We start from the raw sequence: 22,203 nt of genomic DNA, 5'->3' as shown, positions 1-22,203 counted from the left end.
ACTTAAACATTATTTTGTTATCTGAAAAAAAAAAACTTTGAAATGTTTTCTTGGCTCAGTTTTAAGTGTTATTAGACATCACATGGCCACAACTTTCAGCTTGAGTTGGATCATCTTGGTGCACATTTTTCTACTTGCGTGCAGCATATGCTTTTCTTTTAGCTATTTTAACTCTAATTCATTACTTTCAGGATATTATTTATCTGTCTGCTATATATCCAAATACACTGGAGTTTGTTCACATGTCCAGCAGCTGCAGTGGATATTTCAGCAACATGAAGACCTTGAATCTGTCCAGTTGTGTTTCATCCTGCTGCCTCTGCCGACTGCTGCTGTTATTGTCGATTTGCCTTTGGGGAGTTTGTCCCTGAACACATCACAGGCTCTGTTCTCCACATGACCCGACCGAGCGGTCACCACAGTGAGCTCTCAGTGAGCAGTGACACAGATCCAACAATCAGCTGTTTGTGAGCAGAAGAGTGGGCCGACACACATAACTGGAGGCCAACTCGCACAACACTTCCTATGAAATGTGTCGTCCACTTAGATAACACAAAAAAACAGATGCTGCAGTTTCTAGTCTGCTGCAGCCCCGAGAGAATTAACCCTTAAAACTCCTAACCAGTGTTTTTCTATTCTTTTAATCCCAGTCAGCATCACACATGATGTTTCCAGCCTCAGCTGTCAGACTGGGAGGTAAAATGATGTAAAATGAATGTATGAATAGATTTAGCAGCATAAAGGTCGACCAGAAGAAGAAAGCAGAATTTATTACTAACAGAACTTTGTAGAAATAACACACAGATCAACAGTGACCAAACCTTTTCTCATCTCATCGTTCTCTCAAGTCTTGGCTTTCAGGAGAAAAAATATTGTTATTGAAACAAACACACAACAGAAACTATTTCCATGTTTCCACTTTTTCCTCATTTCCAGTTATTCCTGCTACTATTTACCTGCTATCCTCACTAAACCAACTCCAGCTCAGCTGCTTTGTGGCGCCACCGTGCATCAGAAACGTCTTCTTGGCTTTATTCCAGCCATAGAGGAGCTTTATTTTTCTTCTTTTCACACACACATAGAACTTTCTGCTCACTGGTTGATCTTTGGCTGCTCCTGATTGGACGTTACCGTCAATCTAAGCTCTCTGATTGGTGGAAAGTCTGACAGGAAGTGGCTTCATCATCATGTCCAGGTCTAAATAGAGGTCTCTTAGCAACATAGTAGTGATGGTGATGTTTTTATGATGAAATGTGATAAATAAAGCTGTTATCATGGATCATTGTGGATTTACCAGATAGAGTCTCTGAATAAAACTACATTTAGTGGCTGGATTGTAAACAACCTGGACAGGATAGAAATGCCTGGAAAACTTCTGTAGATCATCTAAAGGGTAAAATATCCATCACATTTACCTCACAGAGCTACACACCACCGCTCCTGAAACACTGCTGATAATTGATGGCTCTTGGGGCTCCGAAGAGCCAGCAGGTTTAAGGGTTAATACATACGGTACTAGTTATTGTCTGAATAGGTCAAATACCTATCAGTGCACTTAGTGCAGGGTTAATAAGCAGACATGCTCCAAACCGCAACCTTTTTTTGGGACCAGACTGTATCCTAAAGACTGTCCTGAACCAGTTTCTGGGAAGTCAAACAGCAGGACTGGGGTCCATCAGGTGCCGTACAGACTGATTAACGGGTTCATGTGTTTGTTTTAGTAGAAATCTGGTTCTTCTGTCAGTTTCAGAGCCTCAGAGAGAAAGCTGAGTTGGTAACTGTGTGCTAATAACGAGCCCACTCTTGATCCAGAGCTCAGCCCACAGAGATAATGGGTGTTGTCTCCATTACTGCCAGTCAGAGCCAGAGCTTAGAAATACCTGTAATTAGTCGTTCATAGCTCAGCTCAATGCTGATTGTACCTCTGAAGACTGAAACCAGATAATAGTGTGGTCTTTTTTCAAGGTGGAAGATTTATTTATCTCCCACTGAGCCATCAGATTGCCTCCTTTTAAAATTTTTTTCAGTTTTTGAACTTTCCAACTGTTGTTTACTTTTACCGTTTTCATCAGTTTTTGTGTTTAGTAATGGATATTTATCCTTCTCTGATTTGTTTTTAATGCAGCAGCCTAAAGGTTAAATCATTTTGAGACACAAATAACACAACATAGAACTTTCTTTACACTCCAGTGCTTCAGATTTAAAGCTGCACTGCATGAAATCAGTTCTGTGAAGGTGTAAAGGTTTAAGCTAACCACAGTAGGAATATTTGTTTTTGTCACCTTGTTTCTCCACCCAAACATTTCCCGCTCCATTTAACCATAAAGACGTGACTGTTGGTGTCATATCTGGACTCTCCATGTAGCTTCACAGCTGAGCCAACAGCTATTTTAACATTAGCATGTTTGAATATGTAAACTGTGAGAGGCTTTCAGCTGGTAAGCACACACTGAAACTCTGTTGTTCAGGTCTGAGGAGGACAGGTGTGTCTCAGTCTTTACTGAAAATAAAGACACAAAAGCCAGTTCTTAGCAGAACTGACTGTCGAAGATGAACACAAAGCCTGGAATTTGCTCTCTGGTTGTGTGTACAAGAAATATTTGGATGAAATTAAAAAATCATGCAAGTTTTATTCTGTGTGAGGTAAAAAACAATAATATATATGTATATGAGGCAAAAGCTATTTAGAGTAATTACATCATGCTGAGCAAAAGACATGACATGACTTTTATGAGGACATGGTTATTTTTCTTTTTGTTTAATTTATTTGTTTTATCAGGAATAATGCGAAGAAACAAACAATGTTTTTTATCAAATAAATAGCATTAAGCAAACAGGCAATTCTGGGTTTTCAAAAAAGAAGAAAGGAAAAACATAAATGACTATAAAAATGTATAAAAAAGTATAAACAAACAATATAAACCTAATTCATGTCTAGCAAATCTGATCTAAAAACTCCAGAAACAGGACGATGTGACGTTCTACGTTTAATGGAGACCTTCTGTTTTGTTTTCAGCCAGTTCTTAACCTTCGCTCTAAGTTTTCACATCTGTTCCCGCTTTCGATTAAAAACATGGACAATTTTATGAATTAATGTATTTATTTATTTCTGTCCACTCTGCAGATATAGCAAATGAGAGGCTTTTTTCCAACCTCAGAGCCGGTATCCTCGCAGCATGATGGGATTTAAGTCTGTCTGTATTTAACTGTATTGTGATTTAGTAATTATGTGAATGCAGCATAAAAAACCGTGTAAATGCTGGTAGAACGTTGCTTCGTTAAACATTGTGTTGATGCAGCTTTGACTGGTATATCAGCCCCCAGCTGTTTCTTCTCTCCTGTAAGCAGAGGTCCTGCAGACCATCACTGAGCATCCAGTTCAAGCTGGTCTCCAGGAAAAGATGACGCCGTTTCACAATCTCAGTAAACCAAAAATAAGCTTCCAAATGCAGATACCTTGCATACAGAGGTTTTCCTCCCATGTGCCCAATCAGGTGTGGAACTGCAGGCGGTGCATTTTTCCAAACTGGGACCCACAAAGCGGGTTCAGCATACCCCGGGTGTCTTTAGGTGCTTCAACCCAGAGGAGATTTTTCTAAGTTGTGCTCCAACCCTGGATGTGTGTGTGCTCCTGTAAAACAGGTGGAGTTGACATCACGTGACCAGCCAGTCGCAGGTCGAAAGTAACTCAGCTGCTGCAACCAGGAAGGAAAATGACACGGACAATGAACATGTAAATGAATCTGATCCGTGTCTCTGCCTCGCCAGTCAAACACACAGATCTCAATCTGATGATGAGCAGCTGTTTACTTTATTAAATGAATGGTCAGCAGGTGGATTGTTATGTAAAGACGTTTAATGAAGCTCTGAAGATACAGACTCCACGCCCTCAGCTCGCTGATTTAAAGGCACTTTCCTGTCTGACCAGAGGAAGAAGAGCTTACTCAGTTTATTTGCCTTTCCCCTTTTAGGTTTTACTCACTGCTACTTCAGAGAAAATCCATTAACATAATGGACTAGTCTGAGCCACTCCAGTAGCTGCTCTGGGAATCCTCATCTTCTTTCATTTTTCACCTGACTGATGCTTTTAATGGAGATCCAGAAGATGCTGGCAGCAGGGTTCTGGTTACCTGCCACGCTAAAGATGCAGGCTGGATCTGAATATTTAGGACAGTGGCTGGAAATAGATTGTACCCTTTTAGTTTAAAAAAAAAAAGAAAAGCATTAATGGGATCATAAGTGCTGCAGCGGAGTTGAGCTCCGCCTCCAGCTGAGTGGTGTTGGTCCACTACTTTACAGGATCAGTTTCCTGCAGCTGCAGGTTGTTGAGCTCGTTGGTAAAACCAGAAAACACTTTAGGGTCTGAAACAGCTGCAGTGTCGGTGTAACGTCAGATGTACTGTGGAGTCTGGAAGTTTTCTTTTCTAGTTTAAACTCGGCTGTGAGGAACACGTCCGCTTTAACCTGGTGGGTCGCTTTAATTCACCAACTTTTCAGGTCATTAGAGGACACGTAGTCATCTCCCAAAAACTATTATAACACAGGCAGAAAATATTTTTTAAAACGTTTTTTGCTCAGATCACTGAATTAATTTCAGTCCTTATCGAAATACGTAGTTATTTGAATTATTTTAAGTCTTTAATGCCAGTTTGATGTCATGTTTTTGTGGAAAAAAGACTGTTTTACATCAAATAATTTTGGGTGGGGTGTGAGATTGATGTAAAGATCTGTCTTAAATATACTAAAGATCAATAACAAAATGAATTTTGATGTATTAGTTTCTTTGTTCTTTTATTTGCAGTGTTGGTTTATGATATATTATCCTTTCAGGTTATAGTAGTCCTTTCACACAAACTGCTATAAAACTATAATCCGCTCTGCTGAATCATGTATTCATGAACTCTGTAGCTGGAACAGGTAACCTCTCCGTTACAGCCTTACAGTGTGAGTATGATGCTTAAAGTCGCCGTATTTAAGCATCATGTGACAGCTGGACTCAGCTGTGAAGTCACGTCGCATTTCCTAAATGTCATTGCGGAGCAGTTTTCCATGTATGACCGAAGGCGGGATTTAAAATAAACAGAAAACACAAACAGTTAAACTTTTTAAATGTCCTGATGAAACCGTTTCATTCAGTGGAGTCGCTCTAAAGCTTCAGGTTCGGGTCTCAGATAATGTGTTAACGTTAATAAAACCTTTTAAAGAATATTGGATCCATCTTAAGCCGAAATACGATGCCGGTGTAGGAGAAATACGCCGGCTGCTCCTCTCCGGAGCAAGATGCTTCCGTCTTCACCTCCCTGGGAGGGTTTAAAAATATAAAACATATCAAAATGAGTACATGATATTGAAAAAATTCAAATAATTAAATAAAAGGGTTAAAGATGAACCTGTTTCAGGAAGAGATGAAATACATTCTGATTTATGAATGTTTACGATATTAAGCGGCATCATTTTCTCAGTAAGATCATCAAACATTCAGCAGATAATGATTTTCCTGGAAAGACGCATTGATGACGGGTTTGTTTCCCACTCATGAACGAGGAATCGAACCTGTGGTGGATTTAGAGAATCCTCATCATTAAGCCGATGTCTTCAGATTCATGCTGCTGAATTCATTTTACTGGACCAGCAGAGAATTTTAAAACTATTTGTCTAAACAATCCAGCATTTAGAGGCAAATCAATATTGTTGTTTAAAAAAAAAGATCCTGTAAAGATGAACCAACAGATCTGATGTGTTCACATTTCTGAGTCTTTATAAATGGATCGGGTTCATGTGAGCTCTCGCTTCTCAGCGAGTTTTTATTTTATTCTTCTTCACACTGACCAGGAATTCAGGATTTGGAACCATGAAGATGTTCTAGTTTTCTTGTCGTCTTTATAACTGCAGCATATTACACACCTGGGACACCATCAAATGATATTGTTACCTATATATTCATATCTGGATCCATCCTTTTTACCCATAATTAAGATGAAGTTCAGGTTTCATTAAGACTTAAACTATCTGATGCCTAAAGCCATCAGAAAAACAAAAACAGGAAAGAAAACAAAACACCAAATATTTTATATCCAGTATTTTTGGTTGTAATGGTTAAAGTGAAAATAAGGTTTGACTTATGGGTAATGAAGTGAGAGAATTCAGGCTGTGTATCATTTGTCTTCATCAGTGTTGTTAGAGTATCTGGTGGCATTGGTTTGTCTGTCTGTTAGCAGCTTAACTCAGAAAGTTATTGATGGATTTTGATCAGATTTTCCGGAAATCTTCCAAATGGAATAATGAACAAATGAATAGATTTTTTTTGGGGGGGGGGGGTCCCGATCACAGCCTGGATCCAGGCATCTTTTTATGGATTCTTACTATGGGAAGATCGTTTCTGCGCTCCGAGTGCTTCTAGTTGTCACTGCATCATTTTATTAGCTTAATTTAGAGGGTTTGACTTAGAAATACGAGCTTTTTGAAGGATTAGATAAATTTTTATTTAAACTAACAAATTTTTTTAATTACATTTTTATTTGCATAGTTAATTTTATCTTATGTTTTTTATCTAACCTCCTCTTAAGTTTGTAGGTTTTAGCATGTAAAAGTATTTAAATTAAAGTTCTGGTTTGATCCTCTAACCTGACTGTCCTCAGAGTATTATTATTATTATTATTATGATTGTTGTTGTTATTATTATTATTAATATTATTATTAGTGTTATTATTATTATTATTGTTATTATTATTATTATTATTATTGTTATTATTATTATTGCTGTTATTATTGCAAACTAAATATGGCACAGATAAATTAGTCTCTCTGTCTATAGCTTACATACATAAAGAAAAACACAATAAAACAACCCAAAATAAAGCACAATTCTACATGTAGGATAAGTATGGACAGGAATCAGTGCTCTCCTTTCATAGCTGTGTATATTTATTCTCATGAACACAACAGGAAGTGGACTCTGTTCATCAGCTGCATGACAAACGCATGGTTACCTGGCCGCGTCGCTGACCTCCGCACCAGAAGCGTACCTGCATTGAGCGCTTCACATCGCCACGATGAACACCTGCAGAGATCAACCCTGCTGGTCTCCTGTTACAGGAGCCGCTCTGATAAGAGTTCATTGTGCTCAACAGACAGTAAAGGCTTAATATCCTTAATTGATGTTGTTATCCTCTTAGTGTGGTTCTCAGTGCCGTACCGGGGAGGGTAATTATTTTAAGTTCCCACAGAAACTCCTCTGTCATTAAGCAGGCAGCTTGGCCGGACGCCCCATGGGAAGAGGGAGCTGCAGTGTGCTGCGTGTGCATGGGAATGTCATGGATTAGAGTCGTAGTTCCTACGGACAGTCAGATTTTTAGGTTGACACTTAAAATCGGCTGCAAGTCAGGAATGAGTTTTATCCGATGTTGGATCCATTTCATGTTCAACTTTGAGCTCAGAGTTCAGAGTCGTGTGATTTTTGCTGCATCTGGGTCTTTTCAACAGCTGGCCCCTGCAGTTGGGTCCTGAGTTGTGAATGTTTCACCAGTTGTTCCTTATTTATCCAACAGTTCAGTCTAATCTTCAGTTTGCTCGGATGGAGACTTTTTGAGAGGGGTATGTGTCGATGCTGTACGTTTTCCCTGCATCCTTATTTTTCCTCCGTTTTCAGGTATCAGTATCTAAAGAGCTATGCTACATAGGAAACTGACATTTGGTGCGCCAGCTCACCTCCACAAAGTGTGTTCTCCGTGTGCTGAAATGACCTGGAATGACCCACCTCTGTGTTCTGTGGTGATTAAAACGGTTAATTATGCTGTTTGTTCACACATGGAGGTAATTTGTGGTCAACTCTGCCTCCAGCTGTTTGTGTTGATGGAAACAAAAGACAGGAAGGAAAGAAGTGCAGAAGCATCCATGATTGGAGGAGTCACTGACTGATCTGCTGCAGTTCGTCACTAAATCAAGTCGTTTGTTTCAGAGAGACGAGTAAACGTCTAATAACTGTAGTTTGAAGTAAAAGCTGCATTAGTGTTTTTTATTTAGTGGTACTGCGATACAAAACATTAAAATAATGAAGCTTCTCTTAAATCAAGTTTCATTTCTGTTTATTTGGCTGTAAAATTAGCCATCAGTTCAGTTACTTAATGATTTTTATGCATCACTAAGTACTCAGTAAAGTTGTAATTTGGCTCATCTGGACGTCCTGGCTTCAGTGGTAATAAAACTCCTCCATGAACACATCGGAAAACTTGGATGAAGAATAAACTCGTTACCTTAACACGGCGAGGAAAAATGAAGGGGTTTTCATGAGTTTCTTTTTACTTTTATGTCCTCCATGTTTGAAGCTCCTGTGGTGATGACTTCAGAACGGATCAGAAGCCGTTTCTCCCGTCTGGAAAAAGAAACTAAATTCAGGACGTTTGATAAAAATCTATTTTCTAATGTCCTGGAAACACACCAGATGTTTACAGGAGCTCAGATGTTAAACTGGTTACCAGCTCTGTGGTTTAAAGCCTCCAGTCTGTTTGATTTGAACCCGTTAAGGCCCATGAAAAAATGGTAGGAAAAGTCCAATTTTTTTAATACGAGTTCTTTTTTTAGCCCTTTAACAAAATCTAACAAAAAAAAATTAACATTCTTTGGGGTGGCAGGGTTATCTACCATTTTTTTACCATGTGATACATTAAAAATATTATAATGTGGTTTTCTGCTTCTGTGTATCTGTTAGGAGACAGAAGACAAATTTCAGATTGTGTTCAACAGGATTTTGAGCAAAGTTTAGACCATAAATTGAAGCAAAATGTCTTAGAAACTGTATGTAACATATATGTCACGTCGGGCTCTTATGGGTTAAACTCCAATCTATTTTTTTCTTTTTTTGCTATTTTTGGTCCTGCTATTTACATATTTAAACTTTGTACTCCAGCTGTTTTTTGCTATTTATGGTTATTCCTGCTACTATTTACCTGCTATCCTCACTAAACCAACTCCAGCTCAGCTGCTTTGTGGCGCCACCGTGCATCAGAAACGTCTTCTTGGCTTTATTCCAGCCATAGAGGAGCATTATTTTTCTTCTTTTCACACACACATAGAACTTTCTGCTCACTGGTTGATCTTTGGCTGCTCCTGATTGGACGTTACCTTCAATCTAAGCTCTCTGATTGGTGGAAAGTCTGACAGGAAGTGGCTTCATCATAATTTCTATAGTTCACCTGAAGAGTAAGCTATCCATCACAATTTACCCCACAGAGCTACGCCACCGTTCCTGAGACACTGGTAATGATATGAGAGAAGGACCTTGGAGGATCTAGTGGAGTTTAAAGGGTTAAAGTCTGGCTGCTGATCACCAAATCTGCTGTCTGAGGTATCTTTTGATGTGATGAAGCATCTGCTGTACTATAATCGATAGCATCAGTAAGTCGTGGTGAGAATCCCGCGGGGAAAATCCCTCATCCTGCAGCCGTATCTCAATCAGCTGCGGCTTCGACTCCAGAACGTTGTAGTTGGTTTGGTGGCGCCACAAACCCCCAGAGAGCTCCGAGTGCAGGAGTCGATGCAGTTCGTTTCCGTTCTGTTACTCTTACAAATGTACAGATGTCTGAAACCTGCTTCAGCTGATAGAAAGATGTTTTTAAAGAGGATAAAAAAGAATTAAAAGATTAAATAACTCATTACTTTGATCTTTACAGTCTGGAGATTGGTGTGTAGAGTTATCATGTTTTCTTTGGTTTTAGGTATTATTAATGTTCAGTAAATTTAAGCTACAACAAAGTTTAGTTAAAGTGTTGTTTAGGTTTTCATTTCACTCAGAGCTTTGAATCTTCTCTAGTTTTAGTTGGTCGCCCAGTAAAATGTGTGCAGGTAATTTTTTCTCCAGGTTTGCTTCAGCCAAGCACAGCTAACGGAAAACCAGCTTTAAAGTCACATAAAGCCCAGTAAATCTGCACCTCTGACTGTTGTCATGTTTTCCAGAGCCTTTAGAGCGGTGCGATGGAGGATGGGAAGCCAGTGTGGGCGCCCCACCCAACGGACGGGTTCCAGCTGGGAACCATAGTGGACATCGGAGCTGACAGCCTCACCATCGAACCTCTCAAACAGAAGGGAAAGGTGAGCCCGCTTACAGGTGCTGCAGCTGTTCTGAAGTGGTTCTCTCTGTAGGAAATCTAAATTTCTAAAGCGGTTGAAGTGGAGTGGGGAGCTAATGTGTTCAGGTTTGTTAAATCCATCCGAACAAATAGTAAAGCCCCTCGTCCTTTGTTACTTAGGCCTCTTCCGGATCTGAGATTCCTGTCTAGTTTTTTTACTCAATCTGCTTTGTTAATGATTTAATGCCCCTCTTCACCTCGAGTGGAAGATAGCAGCATTTCCTGAAGCCATGAACCGTTTACTCAATGATTAACCAGCGTCTGCAGGGGGAACATGCTGGACACAGAGTCAATCAGCTCTATCTGAAGTCGAGTATCTCCTCACAGCAGGACCAACCGATATCTCCGTCTGCTTCTGATTCACTTCTCCGCTGGATGAGAAGCCGTATCACCCACCAGGGAAGCTTTTAATGTCATGGCGAGGCGGTAGTCGTGGTAACCCCCAAAGCTTTGTAATCATCTCAGGAACCTTTTCCCCAGAAAGGCCTCCGTGTCTGACAGTTCCCTTTCAAAGAGCGTCCGGGCTAATTCAGTTTACTGTCAGCCTGTAAAACGGCCGACTCGCTGTTTAATGTGAACATGACTGTTGGGGGGTGATGGTGTGTGTTCACTGTGTGTCGTGTCCAACTCGTGTGTAATACTTATACTTACACTTGTGTGTAATACTTATACTTACACTCATAATACTTTAATAGAAAAAAGCATTTGTTAAAATCTGTAAAAGCCTTTCCTAATCTCTTCTTGACTAGACTCCCTGCACAGGGATCAGCATCAGCGTGCAGTCCAGAGGATCTTCGGACACACTAGGAAGCAGCAGTCCTAGCATGTAACATGACATGTCTGTCTGATCACTGTGGAGCGAAAACTCTGGGGGCTAGCAGCCAGAATCAGAAATCAGGTCTTACTTTTGCTGTTTTTGGTGAAAGGTCAGTCAGTCCTAGGACCACTTTACTAATTCCTAGATGAACTGGGCTGCTGTCCTCTGTTTGACTGAGAGTAATGTGATTTCCTTCAAGAGGAGATAACCATGTACATGTTCTACTGTGTTCCAGGTGAATTTACTCATGTATCTTGATTCTGACACTTCTGTAGTAATCTCACATCCCAGCTTTCGGTAGAGACCAGGATTAAACATAGAGCTCTGGTAGTTGTGAAGATGTAGTTGTCAAGAAGAGCTTGAACTTCATGTCTCATTATTATAGCTACAAATACACAGCCTTTCTGCAGTGTAGCTGACTGTTTACTGGAATGTTCTGCAGCAGTTTTACAGCAGTATCAGCAGTGATGTGGTCTGTTGTGCAGACTTTATTGCCCTCTTCAGCTCATCCACCCATCTGTCTCCAGGACTATTTACTCCACCTGTTTGCTTGCTACTAAGGCTCCGATTGGTGCTCATTTACTGTCAAAGTGCTGCATAAGGAATTAACTGAGGCTATGTCCACATGGTACCAAAGCGGTGCGAAAATGGTGCCGATAACTAGGAGAAAGGCTTCAACATCCACACGAACCCACTGTAGTACATACTACAAGGCTGTGGGGGGCGCTATGATGATTAAAGAGTAACACTCCAGAGCTAGAACAAGACGTAGCGCATGAGCAGATAATGACATATCTGCTTGCTTGATCAAACACACCTGATTTAAATCAAATGGATCCAGCATCTTGTTAAATTCTGCACTGAGAACCATTGACTTGAATCAGGTGTGTTGAGACAAGGAAACATCTAAAACCTGTAGGACAGTGGCCCTGGTTTCTGATGGCTGTATCATTCAGTTAATGTCTTGGCTGGATAAGCCTTTACCTCAAATTCCAGTTTGGGGTTTGACTTAATTGCTGCTTTGATTTTGCACCTTTGATCCATCTCGCCACATGGTTGGATTCCACGCCCTGACTTTTGTCTCCACCTCACTCAGAGGATAAAAACTGAACTTCCTCCATAAAACCGCTGCAGTGGATGCAGAGAGTTGTGCTCCTCAGATCTGTTGTAAGAGTGAGTTTCCGGGCCAGGCCTGTAACGGTCTGCAGCAGAACAATGTCCGTTCTGTCCTGCTGCAGCCAGTTTGTGCCAGTGTCTGACGAAGTGCTTCAACGCTGGCAGAGAAAGGCAGAGGGTATGATTCCTCTTCATGTTATCAGCCACAAAGGCTGCATCTTTGTCCAGGGTGTCCACAGTTTGATCTGAGGAAGAGAAGGATGTTTGACTGATTTTAAAAGTTATTGAGGAAAAAGTATATTAAAGGCATAAATGATGTGACATTTACAGATGATAGTTTAAAATACCATAAAGTTATTTATTATGCAGTCTGGCCTCTCATAAAACCTTAAACTTAAACAGACAGAAATGTTTTCTTGATGAATTCATCTCTCACTTTTTCATTTCCGTGGTGGTGAAAGGGTGAACAGCTTTTCCTTCTCAGGTTATTGGCCTTGCGTCACCTCCCTCCATCTCCTCCGTCCTCCTCAGGCAGAGCAGCGACGTGGAATCGGTCCAGTTTGGGCTGAGAATGTGGAACATGTCACCACTGGAAAGAATGAATCGACTGTACGTCACCTTGGCTCTGTATTCATGCCGCACAGCAAGGTCCAGATTAAAAGGCCTGACCTTGTAGTGTGAGGCTGCTGGAGGAGCTGGCAGCGATTGGCCTCAAAATCACAGAAATACACACCACCGCACGGTTACACACACCCCTGCTTTCCAAACACTGCACGTGTCGTCATGTTGTTGGTTCAGCACGGTGGCTGCAGCTTCAGGAATGCGAGACATGTGGGAAACTAATGCTGCCAAGCTTTAAGAGAAAAAGTAAACTGTAGTTTACACAGATAAATGGTAATTACTTCTGTGGTACACAAGGTCCGCTTCACAAATCTCACATGTATTTAATTTATTTTGTAAGTTTAACGTTAAGTTATTTCAGACTTTTGACGACCTCTTTGACATCCGCCGTTTTGCTCCCTGGTCGGATGCCATATTTTTCCCCTGGTGGACTTTATTGCGCATGTGCAACATGTGAGATAGGAAAAGAAGACGATGTCTAGCTCTGTAGGTTTTTTTTTTTTTTTTTGCTGACAATTGATAAATTCATTGTCGACTAATTTTATTGTTGAGTAATCGTTGCAGCCCTATCTACCAATGGTAAGAGAGGAACCCTAACCAATCAGAAGTTGAGCGGGTTTGTACACCAGTTTTAATTACAGTTTTGATTAATTATGATCAGAAATTCGTCAGTTATTACCATCAGTTATGGCATAGAGAGCACGTTAGACCAGGGCCTGCTGGTAAACTGCAAGACTTGGGATTGTCTTTCTGAAAATTAAAAGCCCGTTTATTAATTTATGTGTTTGCTGCGTTTAGATGGAGGAAGGACGGGAGGACAGAAGCATCAGTCTGGGACATTTTCCAGTCTTCACTCTCACTATTCATCTTTTTGCTTTCACTGGTGACCAGTTGGTGTCAGATGTTAAATTCTACATGGTTGGGTCGTACACATTTTCTACTCGTGGTCTGGACTTCCTGTCATGTCACAGATAGCGCTGGGATATGACATCATCACCATGCCAACTTTATTTATAAAGCACTTTCATACCACAGCTGAAACAAAGTGCTGTGCAGGACGGATCCTCCCCAGAACCCGGACCTCAACAGGTCTGATGGAGGGACGGATCCTCCGCAGGACCCGGACCTCAACGGGTCTGATGGAGGGACGGATCCTCCCCAGAACCCGGACCTCAACGGGTCTGATGGAGGGACGGATCCTCCCCAGTTCCCGGACCTCAACAGGTCTGATGGAGGGACGGATCCTCCGCAGAACCAATATACTGATGATTATTTATTTAATATGAAACGTATTGTGACTGTCATCCAGTCTGAGTTTCACTCTTCTTCTCCTGTCAGACTTTTTTGGCTCCCATCAACCAAGTCTTCCCTGCTGAGGATGAGGTGGACAAACATGTGGAGGATAACTGTAAGTAGTTCTGACTCAAAGCTTCCTAACGTGTTGTGAAGTGCTAATTGTTTACTTGTTGTGTAAATCCTCCAGCGTCTGTAGCTGTACTGACTCCGCTGTGATCCTGTAAATCAGGGCTATTCATCTGTCCTACGAGGGCCGCAGTCATGCAGGTTTTCAACGTTTCCCTGCTCCAACACACCTGACTCAAATCAACCGGATTCATCAGCATTTGACTCAAGTGTGTTGGAGCAGGGAAACATGCAGGACTGCGGCCCTCGTGGGACTGAGTTGGAAAGCTCTGCTGAAATGAATGGAGTGGAAGCAGGAAAACCTCGTGTTCATGTGTTCGTGATGCAGATGTGTGGGTTTGACTTCGTGTTGTTTGTGTCTCTCAGGTTCTCTGATGTACTTGAATGAAGCAACTTTACTCAACAACGTTCGAGTGAGATACAGCAAAGACAAGATTTATGTAAGTACTATGTAAGCTAAAATTATACTTATTATTATTTTATATGTTCGTAGGGGTAAAAGTAAATAGTTTTATTTTAAATCTGTTCTGACATTTGCAAAATTTACAATATTTATACCTTCACTTTTTGTTATATATCTCTACCCAATTTCTCTAAGACACCACTCAGTTTTAATATAAACACTTCCTCCACTCTGATCATAAATCATCTCCTTTTTAAAATACCCCGACCCCATCACCCTGCAGGTAGAGAGGGATGCTGTTGCATCTGCTAGTTATGATCTGAATAATTATTTTTATTTTCATTATTTTATTTTTGGTCTAATGTGGTCAATGTTAAAACCTGATGTTAATATGATCCTGATTCTGGTCTCAGGATGAATCAGAGGAACAGCGAACCATATTCTGCTGCATTCACTAACACCGTATGCAGCTGTGAGGGGATGATGGGGGTTAACGGACCGCAGCCGCTCTTTCAGGCCTCAGGGCAGATTAATCCGCCTGAGGCGTGGAAATGAAAATTGGTCCTCACAAAGATGGACCTTCTTTAGCTTTGATGAGAACACACATGTGGACGCACACAAGGCTCAGGTGACCTCCGCTGTTCACTCATCAGCCCGATTTCCTCTGAAGAGCTGCAGCAGATGTCTGCTGGCGTCAGCGTGGGTTAACACTGACATCTAGTGGCCATGTAGGGAACTGCTAGTTATTGATTTATGTATGAAGAAAAAACCGATTCTTCCAGTTTTTCTTTCCAGTTTGAATAAAACTGTTTTTTGAGGCTTGAAAGTTAAGGATTAAAAAAATAGGTAGTTGAAATGTACTGGATGAAATTTTGACTTTAACTTTAAACTGGAGTTTAAACATTGGATAATTAAAGGCAAAACAGCTTTTATTATATTATATTATTATAAAGATAGAATGTGGAGGATCTGGACCCGTTTAAGCTTTTCCAAGTTAGAGATTTAAGAAAGAAATGAACCAGATCTTCCTCAGGAACAGAATCACGTGACTACACCATTATGTAATGCACTGGACAAAGATCTCAGTACTACATCAGAGACTAGTAAAGAAGAACCTCTAGGTGTGTGTTCCAGACAGATGGGTAAAGGAGTGTAAAATACTGCCGACTGAGGAGGACCCTGATGTGATGTTGAGTGAACCTCCACCAGCTCCAGGATGTAGAAAGAATTTTGCTGGAAACTATATTGTTCCAGCAAAATCTAGGTCGAAATGACTCCTAAAGCCATTAAAATTGATACAAAAGACATGTTGGAGATGGTGTGAGGAGCAGAAAATTACTAGAACCATAATTTACCCACTGACACGATTATTTTACCAAGTTTGTTTTCTTCTTCGCTGCCAGACGTTTGTAGCGAACATCCTGATCGCCGTCAACCCGTACTATGACATCCCAAAGCTTTACTCACCAGAGACCATCAAGCAGTACCGGGGCCGGTCGCTGGGGACGCTGCCGCCACACGTCTACGCCATCGGTGAGCAAACACGCACACGCCGCTATGAAATGCTGTTTCTACAATGTCAGAGCGGGTTAAAGCCAGCTTGGCTGTTTTAATGATGTGATATTAAATTCGTCTTCGCTGTGTTTATTAAGATGACCAGGACCAGTTTTTGTTTTGGTGTTCTATCATCCGGTTTTACTTCACACTCATCTGTCATTACCCATCATACAACTCTTCCTTAAGATGTCTAGTTCTGACTGGGAATTTAGAGATGTAGAAGATATTTTCCCAAGCAGGATTAGTCCTCAGCAACCTTCTGTTACCTCCTCGTCTCAGGTCTGAACCGGGAACAAACCAGAAATCTCCTGTTTCTGTTCAGTCCTCAGAAATCTGGCCAACAGACTTTTAAACCACCTGATGATGTGTAGGACTCTATTATGGCCCAGTAGACATCTGTAGGGTGTCCTGTGGTGCTTTCGGGTACTGTAGGTTTCAGGATGCGTCAGGTTTGTTGTTTGACTGAGTTTATAACCATCTTCTGGTCACGGCTTGTGCTTTCTGCATTCATCTGAACTTTTCAGAAACGTTGTAGATATTAAGCTTTTCGTATGACGTTGTGGGTTTGTCTAACCCCTGTCTGTGGCTCTCCAGCTGATAAGGCGTACAGAGACATGAAGGTCCTGAAGATGAGCCAGTCCATCATCGTCTCGGGGGAGTCCGGGGCCGGCAAGACCGAAAACACCAAATTTGTGCTCAGGTGAAGATTCACTCGCATCTTATTAACCAGCATCTGATTTTCACTTAAAATGCAGAAAATTCCCTTCTTTTTTTTATAAACCAGTACAGTTCCCTTTATTCCTAATTTTATTTCACATTTCTAAAATTAAACACTCATTTTTAAAAATGTATTTTCATCTAATTTTTCTGCTTAAATTTCAACAGAATGGTTTTCATTTTCTAATTCCTCTGAAATTTTACACCATCATTTTGTCTCTTTAGTTTTTAAAAGGCAATATACTAGGTCCTATAATAACTTTTTTTAAACCAACATTCTCAAAATATTGATGTACTAAGAAGTACATCAAATACTCACATCTGTGACCCCAGAAATATTTAATTTTGAAGTGAGGAAATAAAATAAATTAATACTTGTAATATTTTAAAGCTTTAAATGGTTGATTTTCACATTAAAAAATGAGTTTTAAAGCAGATTGAGGGGCAGAAATGTTATAAAGTATTTCTGGAGTAGACATATTGCCACATATCAGAAAATCTCAACTTTTACATGAAATATTTAACAGCAAGATCAGAAAAGGCACAAACATGCCGAGAAGATGAGAACAGTTTTATTATTTAACTGTAAAAACGGTCGCTCTGCCTCCCTGTTTCTGCTTCAGGTAAAACTCAGCGTACAGATACTGAAACGTAAATAGTTCAGATAAATAAATCAAAGCTGGAACCTGGAAGTTTGTGTTATTGCCATGGCGACCGCATGAAAGCTTTGAACATGAACCCCGTTTCACACCTGAAACTCTGAAAGGCTTCAGCATCTAAAACATCCAGAACCTTCACCTGCTGAGAAATAATCAGCATTGATTAAATATTTAGTAAAGCTGGATGATCTGTGAGTTGTTGGGTTCACGTCCTGCGATGGAGTAGAAACTTCTCACTGACTTCGCTTTCAGGTACTTAACCAGCTCGTATGGGACGGGACAGGACATAGACGAGAGAATAGTGGAAGGTAAGGATTTTGGTGTTCATCAGAATCTGGAGCTTGTGTTCTGGTTGTGACCGGAGTTTCTCCTTCCTGCAGCAAATCCCCTGCTGGAGGCTTTTGGAAACGCCAAAACTGTCCGGAACAACAACAGCAGCCGCTTTGGAAAGTTTGTGGAAATCCATTTCAATGCAAAGGTGCTCTGCTCTGCTTTTTAAAAACAAATAAACTCCTGATGCATGCAGAACGATGGGCTGAAGCTGCACTTAGTGAGCATAATTTCTTTGTCCTAATGGCAAATTTTTGCATTCATAGACAAACGGAGTCCTCTGCTTACAGAGCAAAACAAAAAGTAGTGATGACTTCACACTTCCTGCAGTTATAATGTTTTTATGTCAGTGTCTGCAGACCCGCATGTAATCTATAAGTCAGGATGTGTCTATGTTTCCTGTTTCACCTTCATTTCCTTCATTCAGATCAAACCATCCTGAATTTTTTAGCATTTATAAATATTTTAATTCATTCTAAAAAAGACATGAACAACAGGGAAGGGAGCATCTGGATGGAAGAGTTATTAGAACTTGTCTTTCCCTTCAGAACGCAGTCGTTGGCGGCTTTGTGTCGCACTACCTGCTGGAGAAGTCCAGGATCTGCAGACAAAGTCCAGAGGAGAGGAACTACCACATCTTCTACCGCCTGTGTGCCGGCGCCCCCGAGGACATCCGGCAGAAGTTCCACCTCAGCTCTCCGGACACGTTCAGGGTACGAGCGTTTAGGTCCTGCTGGGCCGTTTAGTTCGTTTGATCCAAACATGAAAACGATTCACAAAGTAAAAAACACGCAGGGCTGGATGGAGTCCACATGTCTCTCTGCCACACTAAAATTATGAAATGGAAAAAAATACAGGTGTATTTTATCGTACTTTTGTATTGTTTTTTTTATTTTTTGCCTTCTAGTAGAATCAGACCCAACACCTCAGGTAACAGACATGTTTGGGCCGAATCTGGACTGAGTTTGGCTCTCGTGGCAAGTGTTGTGTGGGCCAGCAGTGGACCAGATGTCAGTTGTTGCCCTAGATGTGGATTACTAGTATCTTATTAAGAAGAAGTGGTCCTAATACGGCAAGCCTTCCTGACGGCACTTTGTTTGTGGGCCACATGTGATGGTGACTTAGGGACATGTTTTTTTCTTTAAAATCAGCTGAGGTCTGCAGCCTGTCGGCAGTCATCATTCAGAGATGCAAACTCCGTGATTCATGGTTTACCTGCAACTCCCAGACAGCAGATACTGATCGATGTTTCCTGCTCTGCCATTGGACCATTCGTGCTGTGTCGTGTGTTTGCTCTGCTCCCGGTGAATGTTCTTCGTGTGAAAAATGGGGATTTTTAAACTTGTTTCATTTTGAATTTTGAATTATGCCTCCACATAAAACAAATAACATGAAGAGTTTGCTCCTCGTTTAGAAGATTTTGGTTCCATGTAGGATGAAATAAAGTTGAAGCAGGTGAAGTCTGTAACTGTTCAGGTTTTTAAAGCTTTAAAACGTGGACATCCAGAATGAAACCGATTAGCAACATTAGCATTTGTGTTGATGATAAAGGAGCTTTTCTTCTTGCTGCTGCAAAGGTGCCATTTTTATCTTTTTTTTTTTTTCTTCATTTTTTTCATTTATATCACCTGACAGATCGAGTCTGAGCAGGCAGGTGAGGAAGCCATCAACTTCAGATCCCTCATGGTCAGAAAGGGAAGTTGTTCCACACACAGCAACTCTTAGAGTCGCTTGTTTGATCAGCAAACAGGAAGCCCTTCAGCTTCATCCAGTAGAAAATATAAAGTTCCAGTTAAAGAATGAAAGTCTCTTAAGGTGCTCTGAAGCGTAAGGTTTCATGTGGTAGTTCATGTCCGTTTTACTGACAAGTCGGGGGGCAGAAAGCCTGCAAACATGAGAGAAGCAGCATCACCACAGAAACCACAGCGTTTTCTAACTTAATATGATGAAGAAGTCTGAATCAAGTCAGACCAGATCTTCTTTATGAGCTTCTTTAAAGTCTGATTTCCTGCAGCTTCAGTGGATTCTGTTGGTTATGCTGGTTATGGTTATGGTTTCTGACCTACCTGATCCAGACTTGTAGAAGCTTGTTTGCTTGATTAAAGGAGGCTAGTTGGTCAGAATCTAATCTCTGCTGGCAGATTTGAGTCCAAACTTGGGTCGCTTGCTCCACAACTTACCGTTCATCTCCCAGACTCCGGTCCCAAGTCGTCTCTCTGAGTCGCTGTAAACACTCCAAAGCCCAGTTTAGATCCTCTAAAGCTTCTCCAAGCTGTGAAACGCCACCTGCTCCTCTTACTGGCTGTTCTGGACACCAGAGGGCAGCAGCAGCTCACTCTGCTGTTTCACTGATGGGGGAATCAAACTGTCGAGTTTACGTTGTTTACTTCTACTCAGAGAGAAAGGATCTGCTGCTTTAATAACGACTGTTGTTCAAATAAAAGCAGGACACACAGACCAAAGAACATCACCAAACCTGAAAACGTTGGACTTGCTCGTCTCCTTGACTGCTGGAGGAGACAAAGAAACGTCTTGAGAAGTTTGTTTGATAGAGTAACTCCACCCCTGACACGGTGTTATGTGTGCTTCTAATGACTTCATATGGCTGCACTTTTCTGGAACTGGAGAAAAAACCAGATTCACTGTGTTCTCTGAAAACTGCTTTTAATGTCTGAACTCGATGGATGTTTGCAGCCTCAGTCTCAGAGAGAGGAGAGGTGCGTTCAGGAACACGTTTTTTCTGGGTATTTCTTTTAAAATGTGAGTAAGGCCTGAAACGATTATATAAAATCAGAATCCCTTTCAGGGGAAATCTGTGCTCTCTGAATTATGATTAATGATCAGTTTAAGAAAATGATGCATGAAGGAAGGGGGGGGAGTAAAGATAACAACCGGAAATAAAGCTTGACTTGAAGTACTGAAGGATGTAGGAAGAAAAGAAAACCATTAAGGAATGAAAGAAAGAAAATAAGGAAGAGAGAGAACCGTAAGGATGTAGGGAAGGGAAGGAAATGATGCAGGGTGAAGTGGAGAAAGAGAGGACATATTAGGAGACGAGGAGAAGGACGGACATGTATGAGGACAGCAGCAAAGGAGAACAGAGGAATGAAAATAAGGATATATCACATGTGTGTTCGCTCAGATGGATGAAGGACTGAGCATAAACAGGAGTCCTTCCTCCAAACAACACGAGCCCTGGTTCGAGTTTCACATCAGAGTTTTCGTTGGCTCACCTCCTGTCGTTCAGCAAAGCAGACCAGCTGGTGAAAACCATTAAAACCAGTGCATCGATCAATCAGAGAGGATGGGACTGCTTTCTATGCAAATACAAATATCATGAAGATGCAATCAGAGCTGCTGAAGTCAACGACATATCCAGAGATTCCTCTGTTCACGAGTACGAAGAGGATCAGTTCTGAAAAGCATCTTTATTTATAGAATGTTTTATAAACATTTAGGCAGTAATACAGCATGTTTAAGATTTTATTCATGCTAGAATACCTTAAAATAAGACTAAGTTGTTTATCTGTTTTATTTTGCACTTAATTTAGTCGCAGTCCGCAACTTTACCTCTAGATGGTGCTAAAACTCTCCAGGATTTTAAGTGGGTGGAGATGAATGTCCTGCACAAGGTCAGAAGTCCTGTTAAAGCTTGTGGGTTGCACAACTTTATTTTATTAATCATTTCTAGTAATATTAATGATATTAATATATAGTAATAATAATATTTCTACATGTTAATTTAAACCTCCTTTACAGTCTCGTTAAATGTGAGTCGTGGTTTTTTATCTGCTGCTTTAATGAGCTTTAAACCTCATCACTGGGTGTTTTCCTCACGTTTGCTTTTTCTGAATTTCTTGCAGTACCTGAACAGAGGATGCACTCGCTTCTTCGCCACGAAGGACACAGATAAGCAGATCATGCAGAATCGGAAGAGCCTGGAGGTAAAGCACCCAAATCATTTCATTCAGTTTGTTCCAAAGCTCAGATCTGAGCGTGTGGAGTTGTTGTTAAGACTGATGAAGATGATGATGAGAAAATAGGGATGGCTCATGAGATTTGTGGCACCTGAAGTCACAGAAGTTAGAAAATCTTTCCAGGAGAAAGTCCAGCTGTTAAATGTTGTTCGTTTTCAGCAGAGACGACTTACTGAGTTCTGCTGCCTGCTTCTTAATCGGAGTAACATGCAAACTGAGTGAAAAGGAACAAAACGATTGCCCTGTGGAAACATCCACTCTGCAGCCTCCATCAGCTCCTGTTGGAGCTAAATCAGCAGATCATCTGATTTACCAGCTTTACTCCAGCTTCTTTTTCCTCCACACCGTTTCTGTTCAGAGTTAGAACCCGTCCGCTGGCTGACTGCTTACAGACCCAGCTGGTCCGGATCCAGCTGGTCTGGATCCAGCTGGTCCAGATCCAGCTGGTCCAGACTCAGCT

At 41.0% G+C, this 22,203-nt stretch overlaps 2 protein-coding genes across 7 annotated transcripts in view; one reads left to right on the top strand and one right to left on the bottom strand.

Moving 5' to 3' along the window:
- The window catches only part of LOC121634100 (gastrula zinc finger protein XlCGF57.1-like), a 540,387-nt gene that overhangs the window by 36,742 nt on the left and 481,442 nt on the right, over positions 1-22,203 (bottom strand). The gene's annotated exons all lie outside the window — the stretch shown is intronic.
- Positions 1-22,203, top strand: part of myo6a (myosin VIa) — a 124,745-nt gene that overhangs the window by 12,453 nt on the left and 90,089 nt on the right. For all 6 annotated transcript variants that reach the window (XM_041976523.1, XM_041976522.1, XM_041976521.1 and 3 more), the window contains 9 exons: positions 9,952-10,086; positions 14,017-14,086; positions 14,467-14,540; positions 15,907-16,036; positions 16,655-16,760; positions 17,689-17,744; positions 17,817-17,914; positions 18,315-18,479; positions 21,630-21,710. In XM_041976523.1, the coding sequence (XP_041832457.1) occupies positions 9,970-10,086; positions 14,017-14,086; positions 14,467-14,540; positions 15,907-16,036; positions 16,655-16,760; positions 17,689-17,744; positions 17,817-17,914; positions 18,315-18,479; positions 21,630-21,710 (897 nt within the window). In that variant the 5' untranslated portion in view covers positions 9,952-9,969. The remainder of the gene's footprint in view (positions 1-9,951; positions 10,087-14,016; positions 14,087-14,466; positions 14,541-15,906; positions 16,037-16,654; positions 16,761-17,688; positions 17,745-17,816; positions 17,915-18,314; positions 18,480-21,629; positions 21,711-22,203) is intronic.

The sequence above is a fragment of the Melanotaenia boesemani genome, chromosome 22, assembly GCF_017639745.1.
Source record: "Melanotaenia boesemani isolate fMelBoe1 chromosome 22, fMelBoe1.pri, whole genome shotgun sequence".
NCBI classification, from domain to species: domain Eukaryota; kingdom Metazoa; phylum Chordata; class Actinopteri; order Atheriniformes; family Melanotaeniidae; genus Melanotaenia; species Melanotaenia boesemani.
Note: the sequence above shows the minus strand (reverse complement) of the source record. Positions and strands in the feature narration are given on the sequence as shown.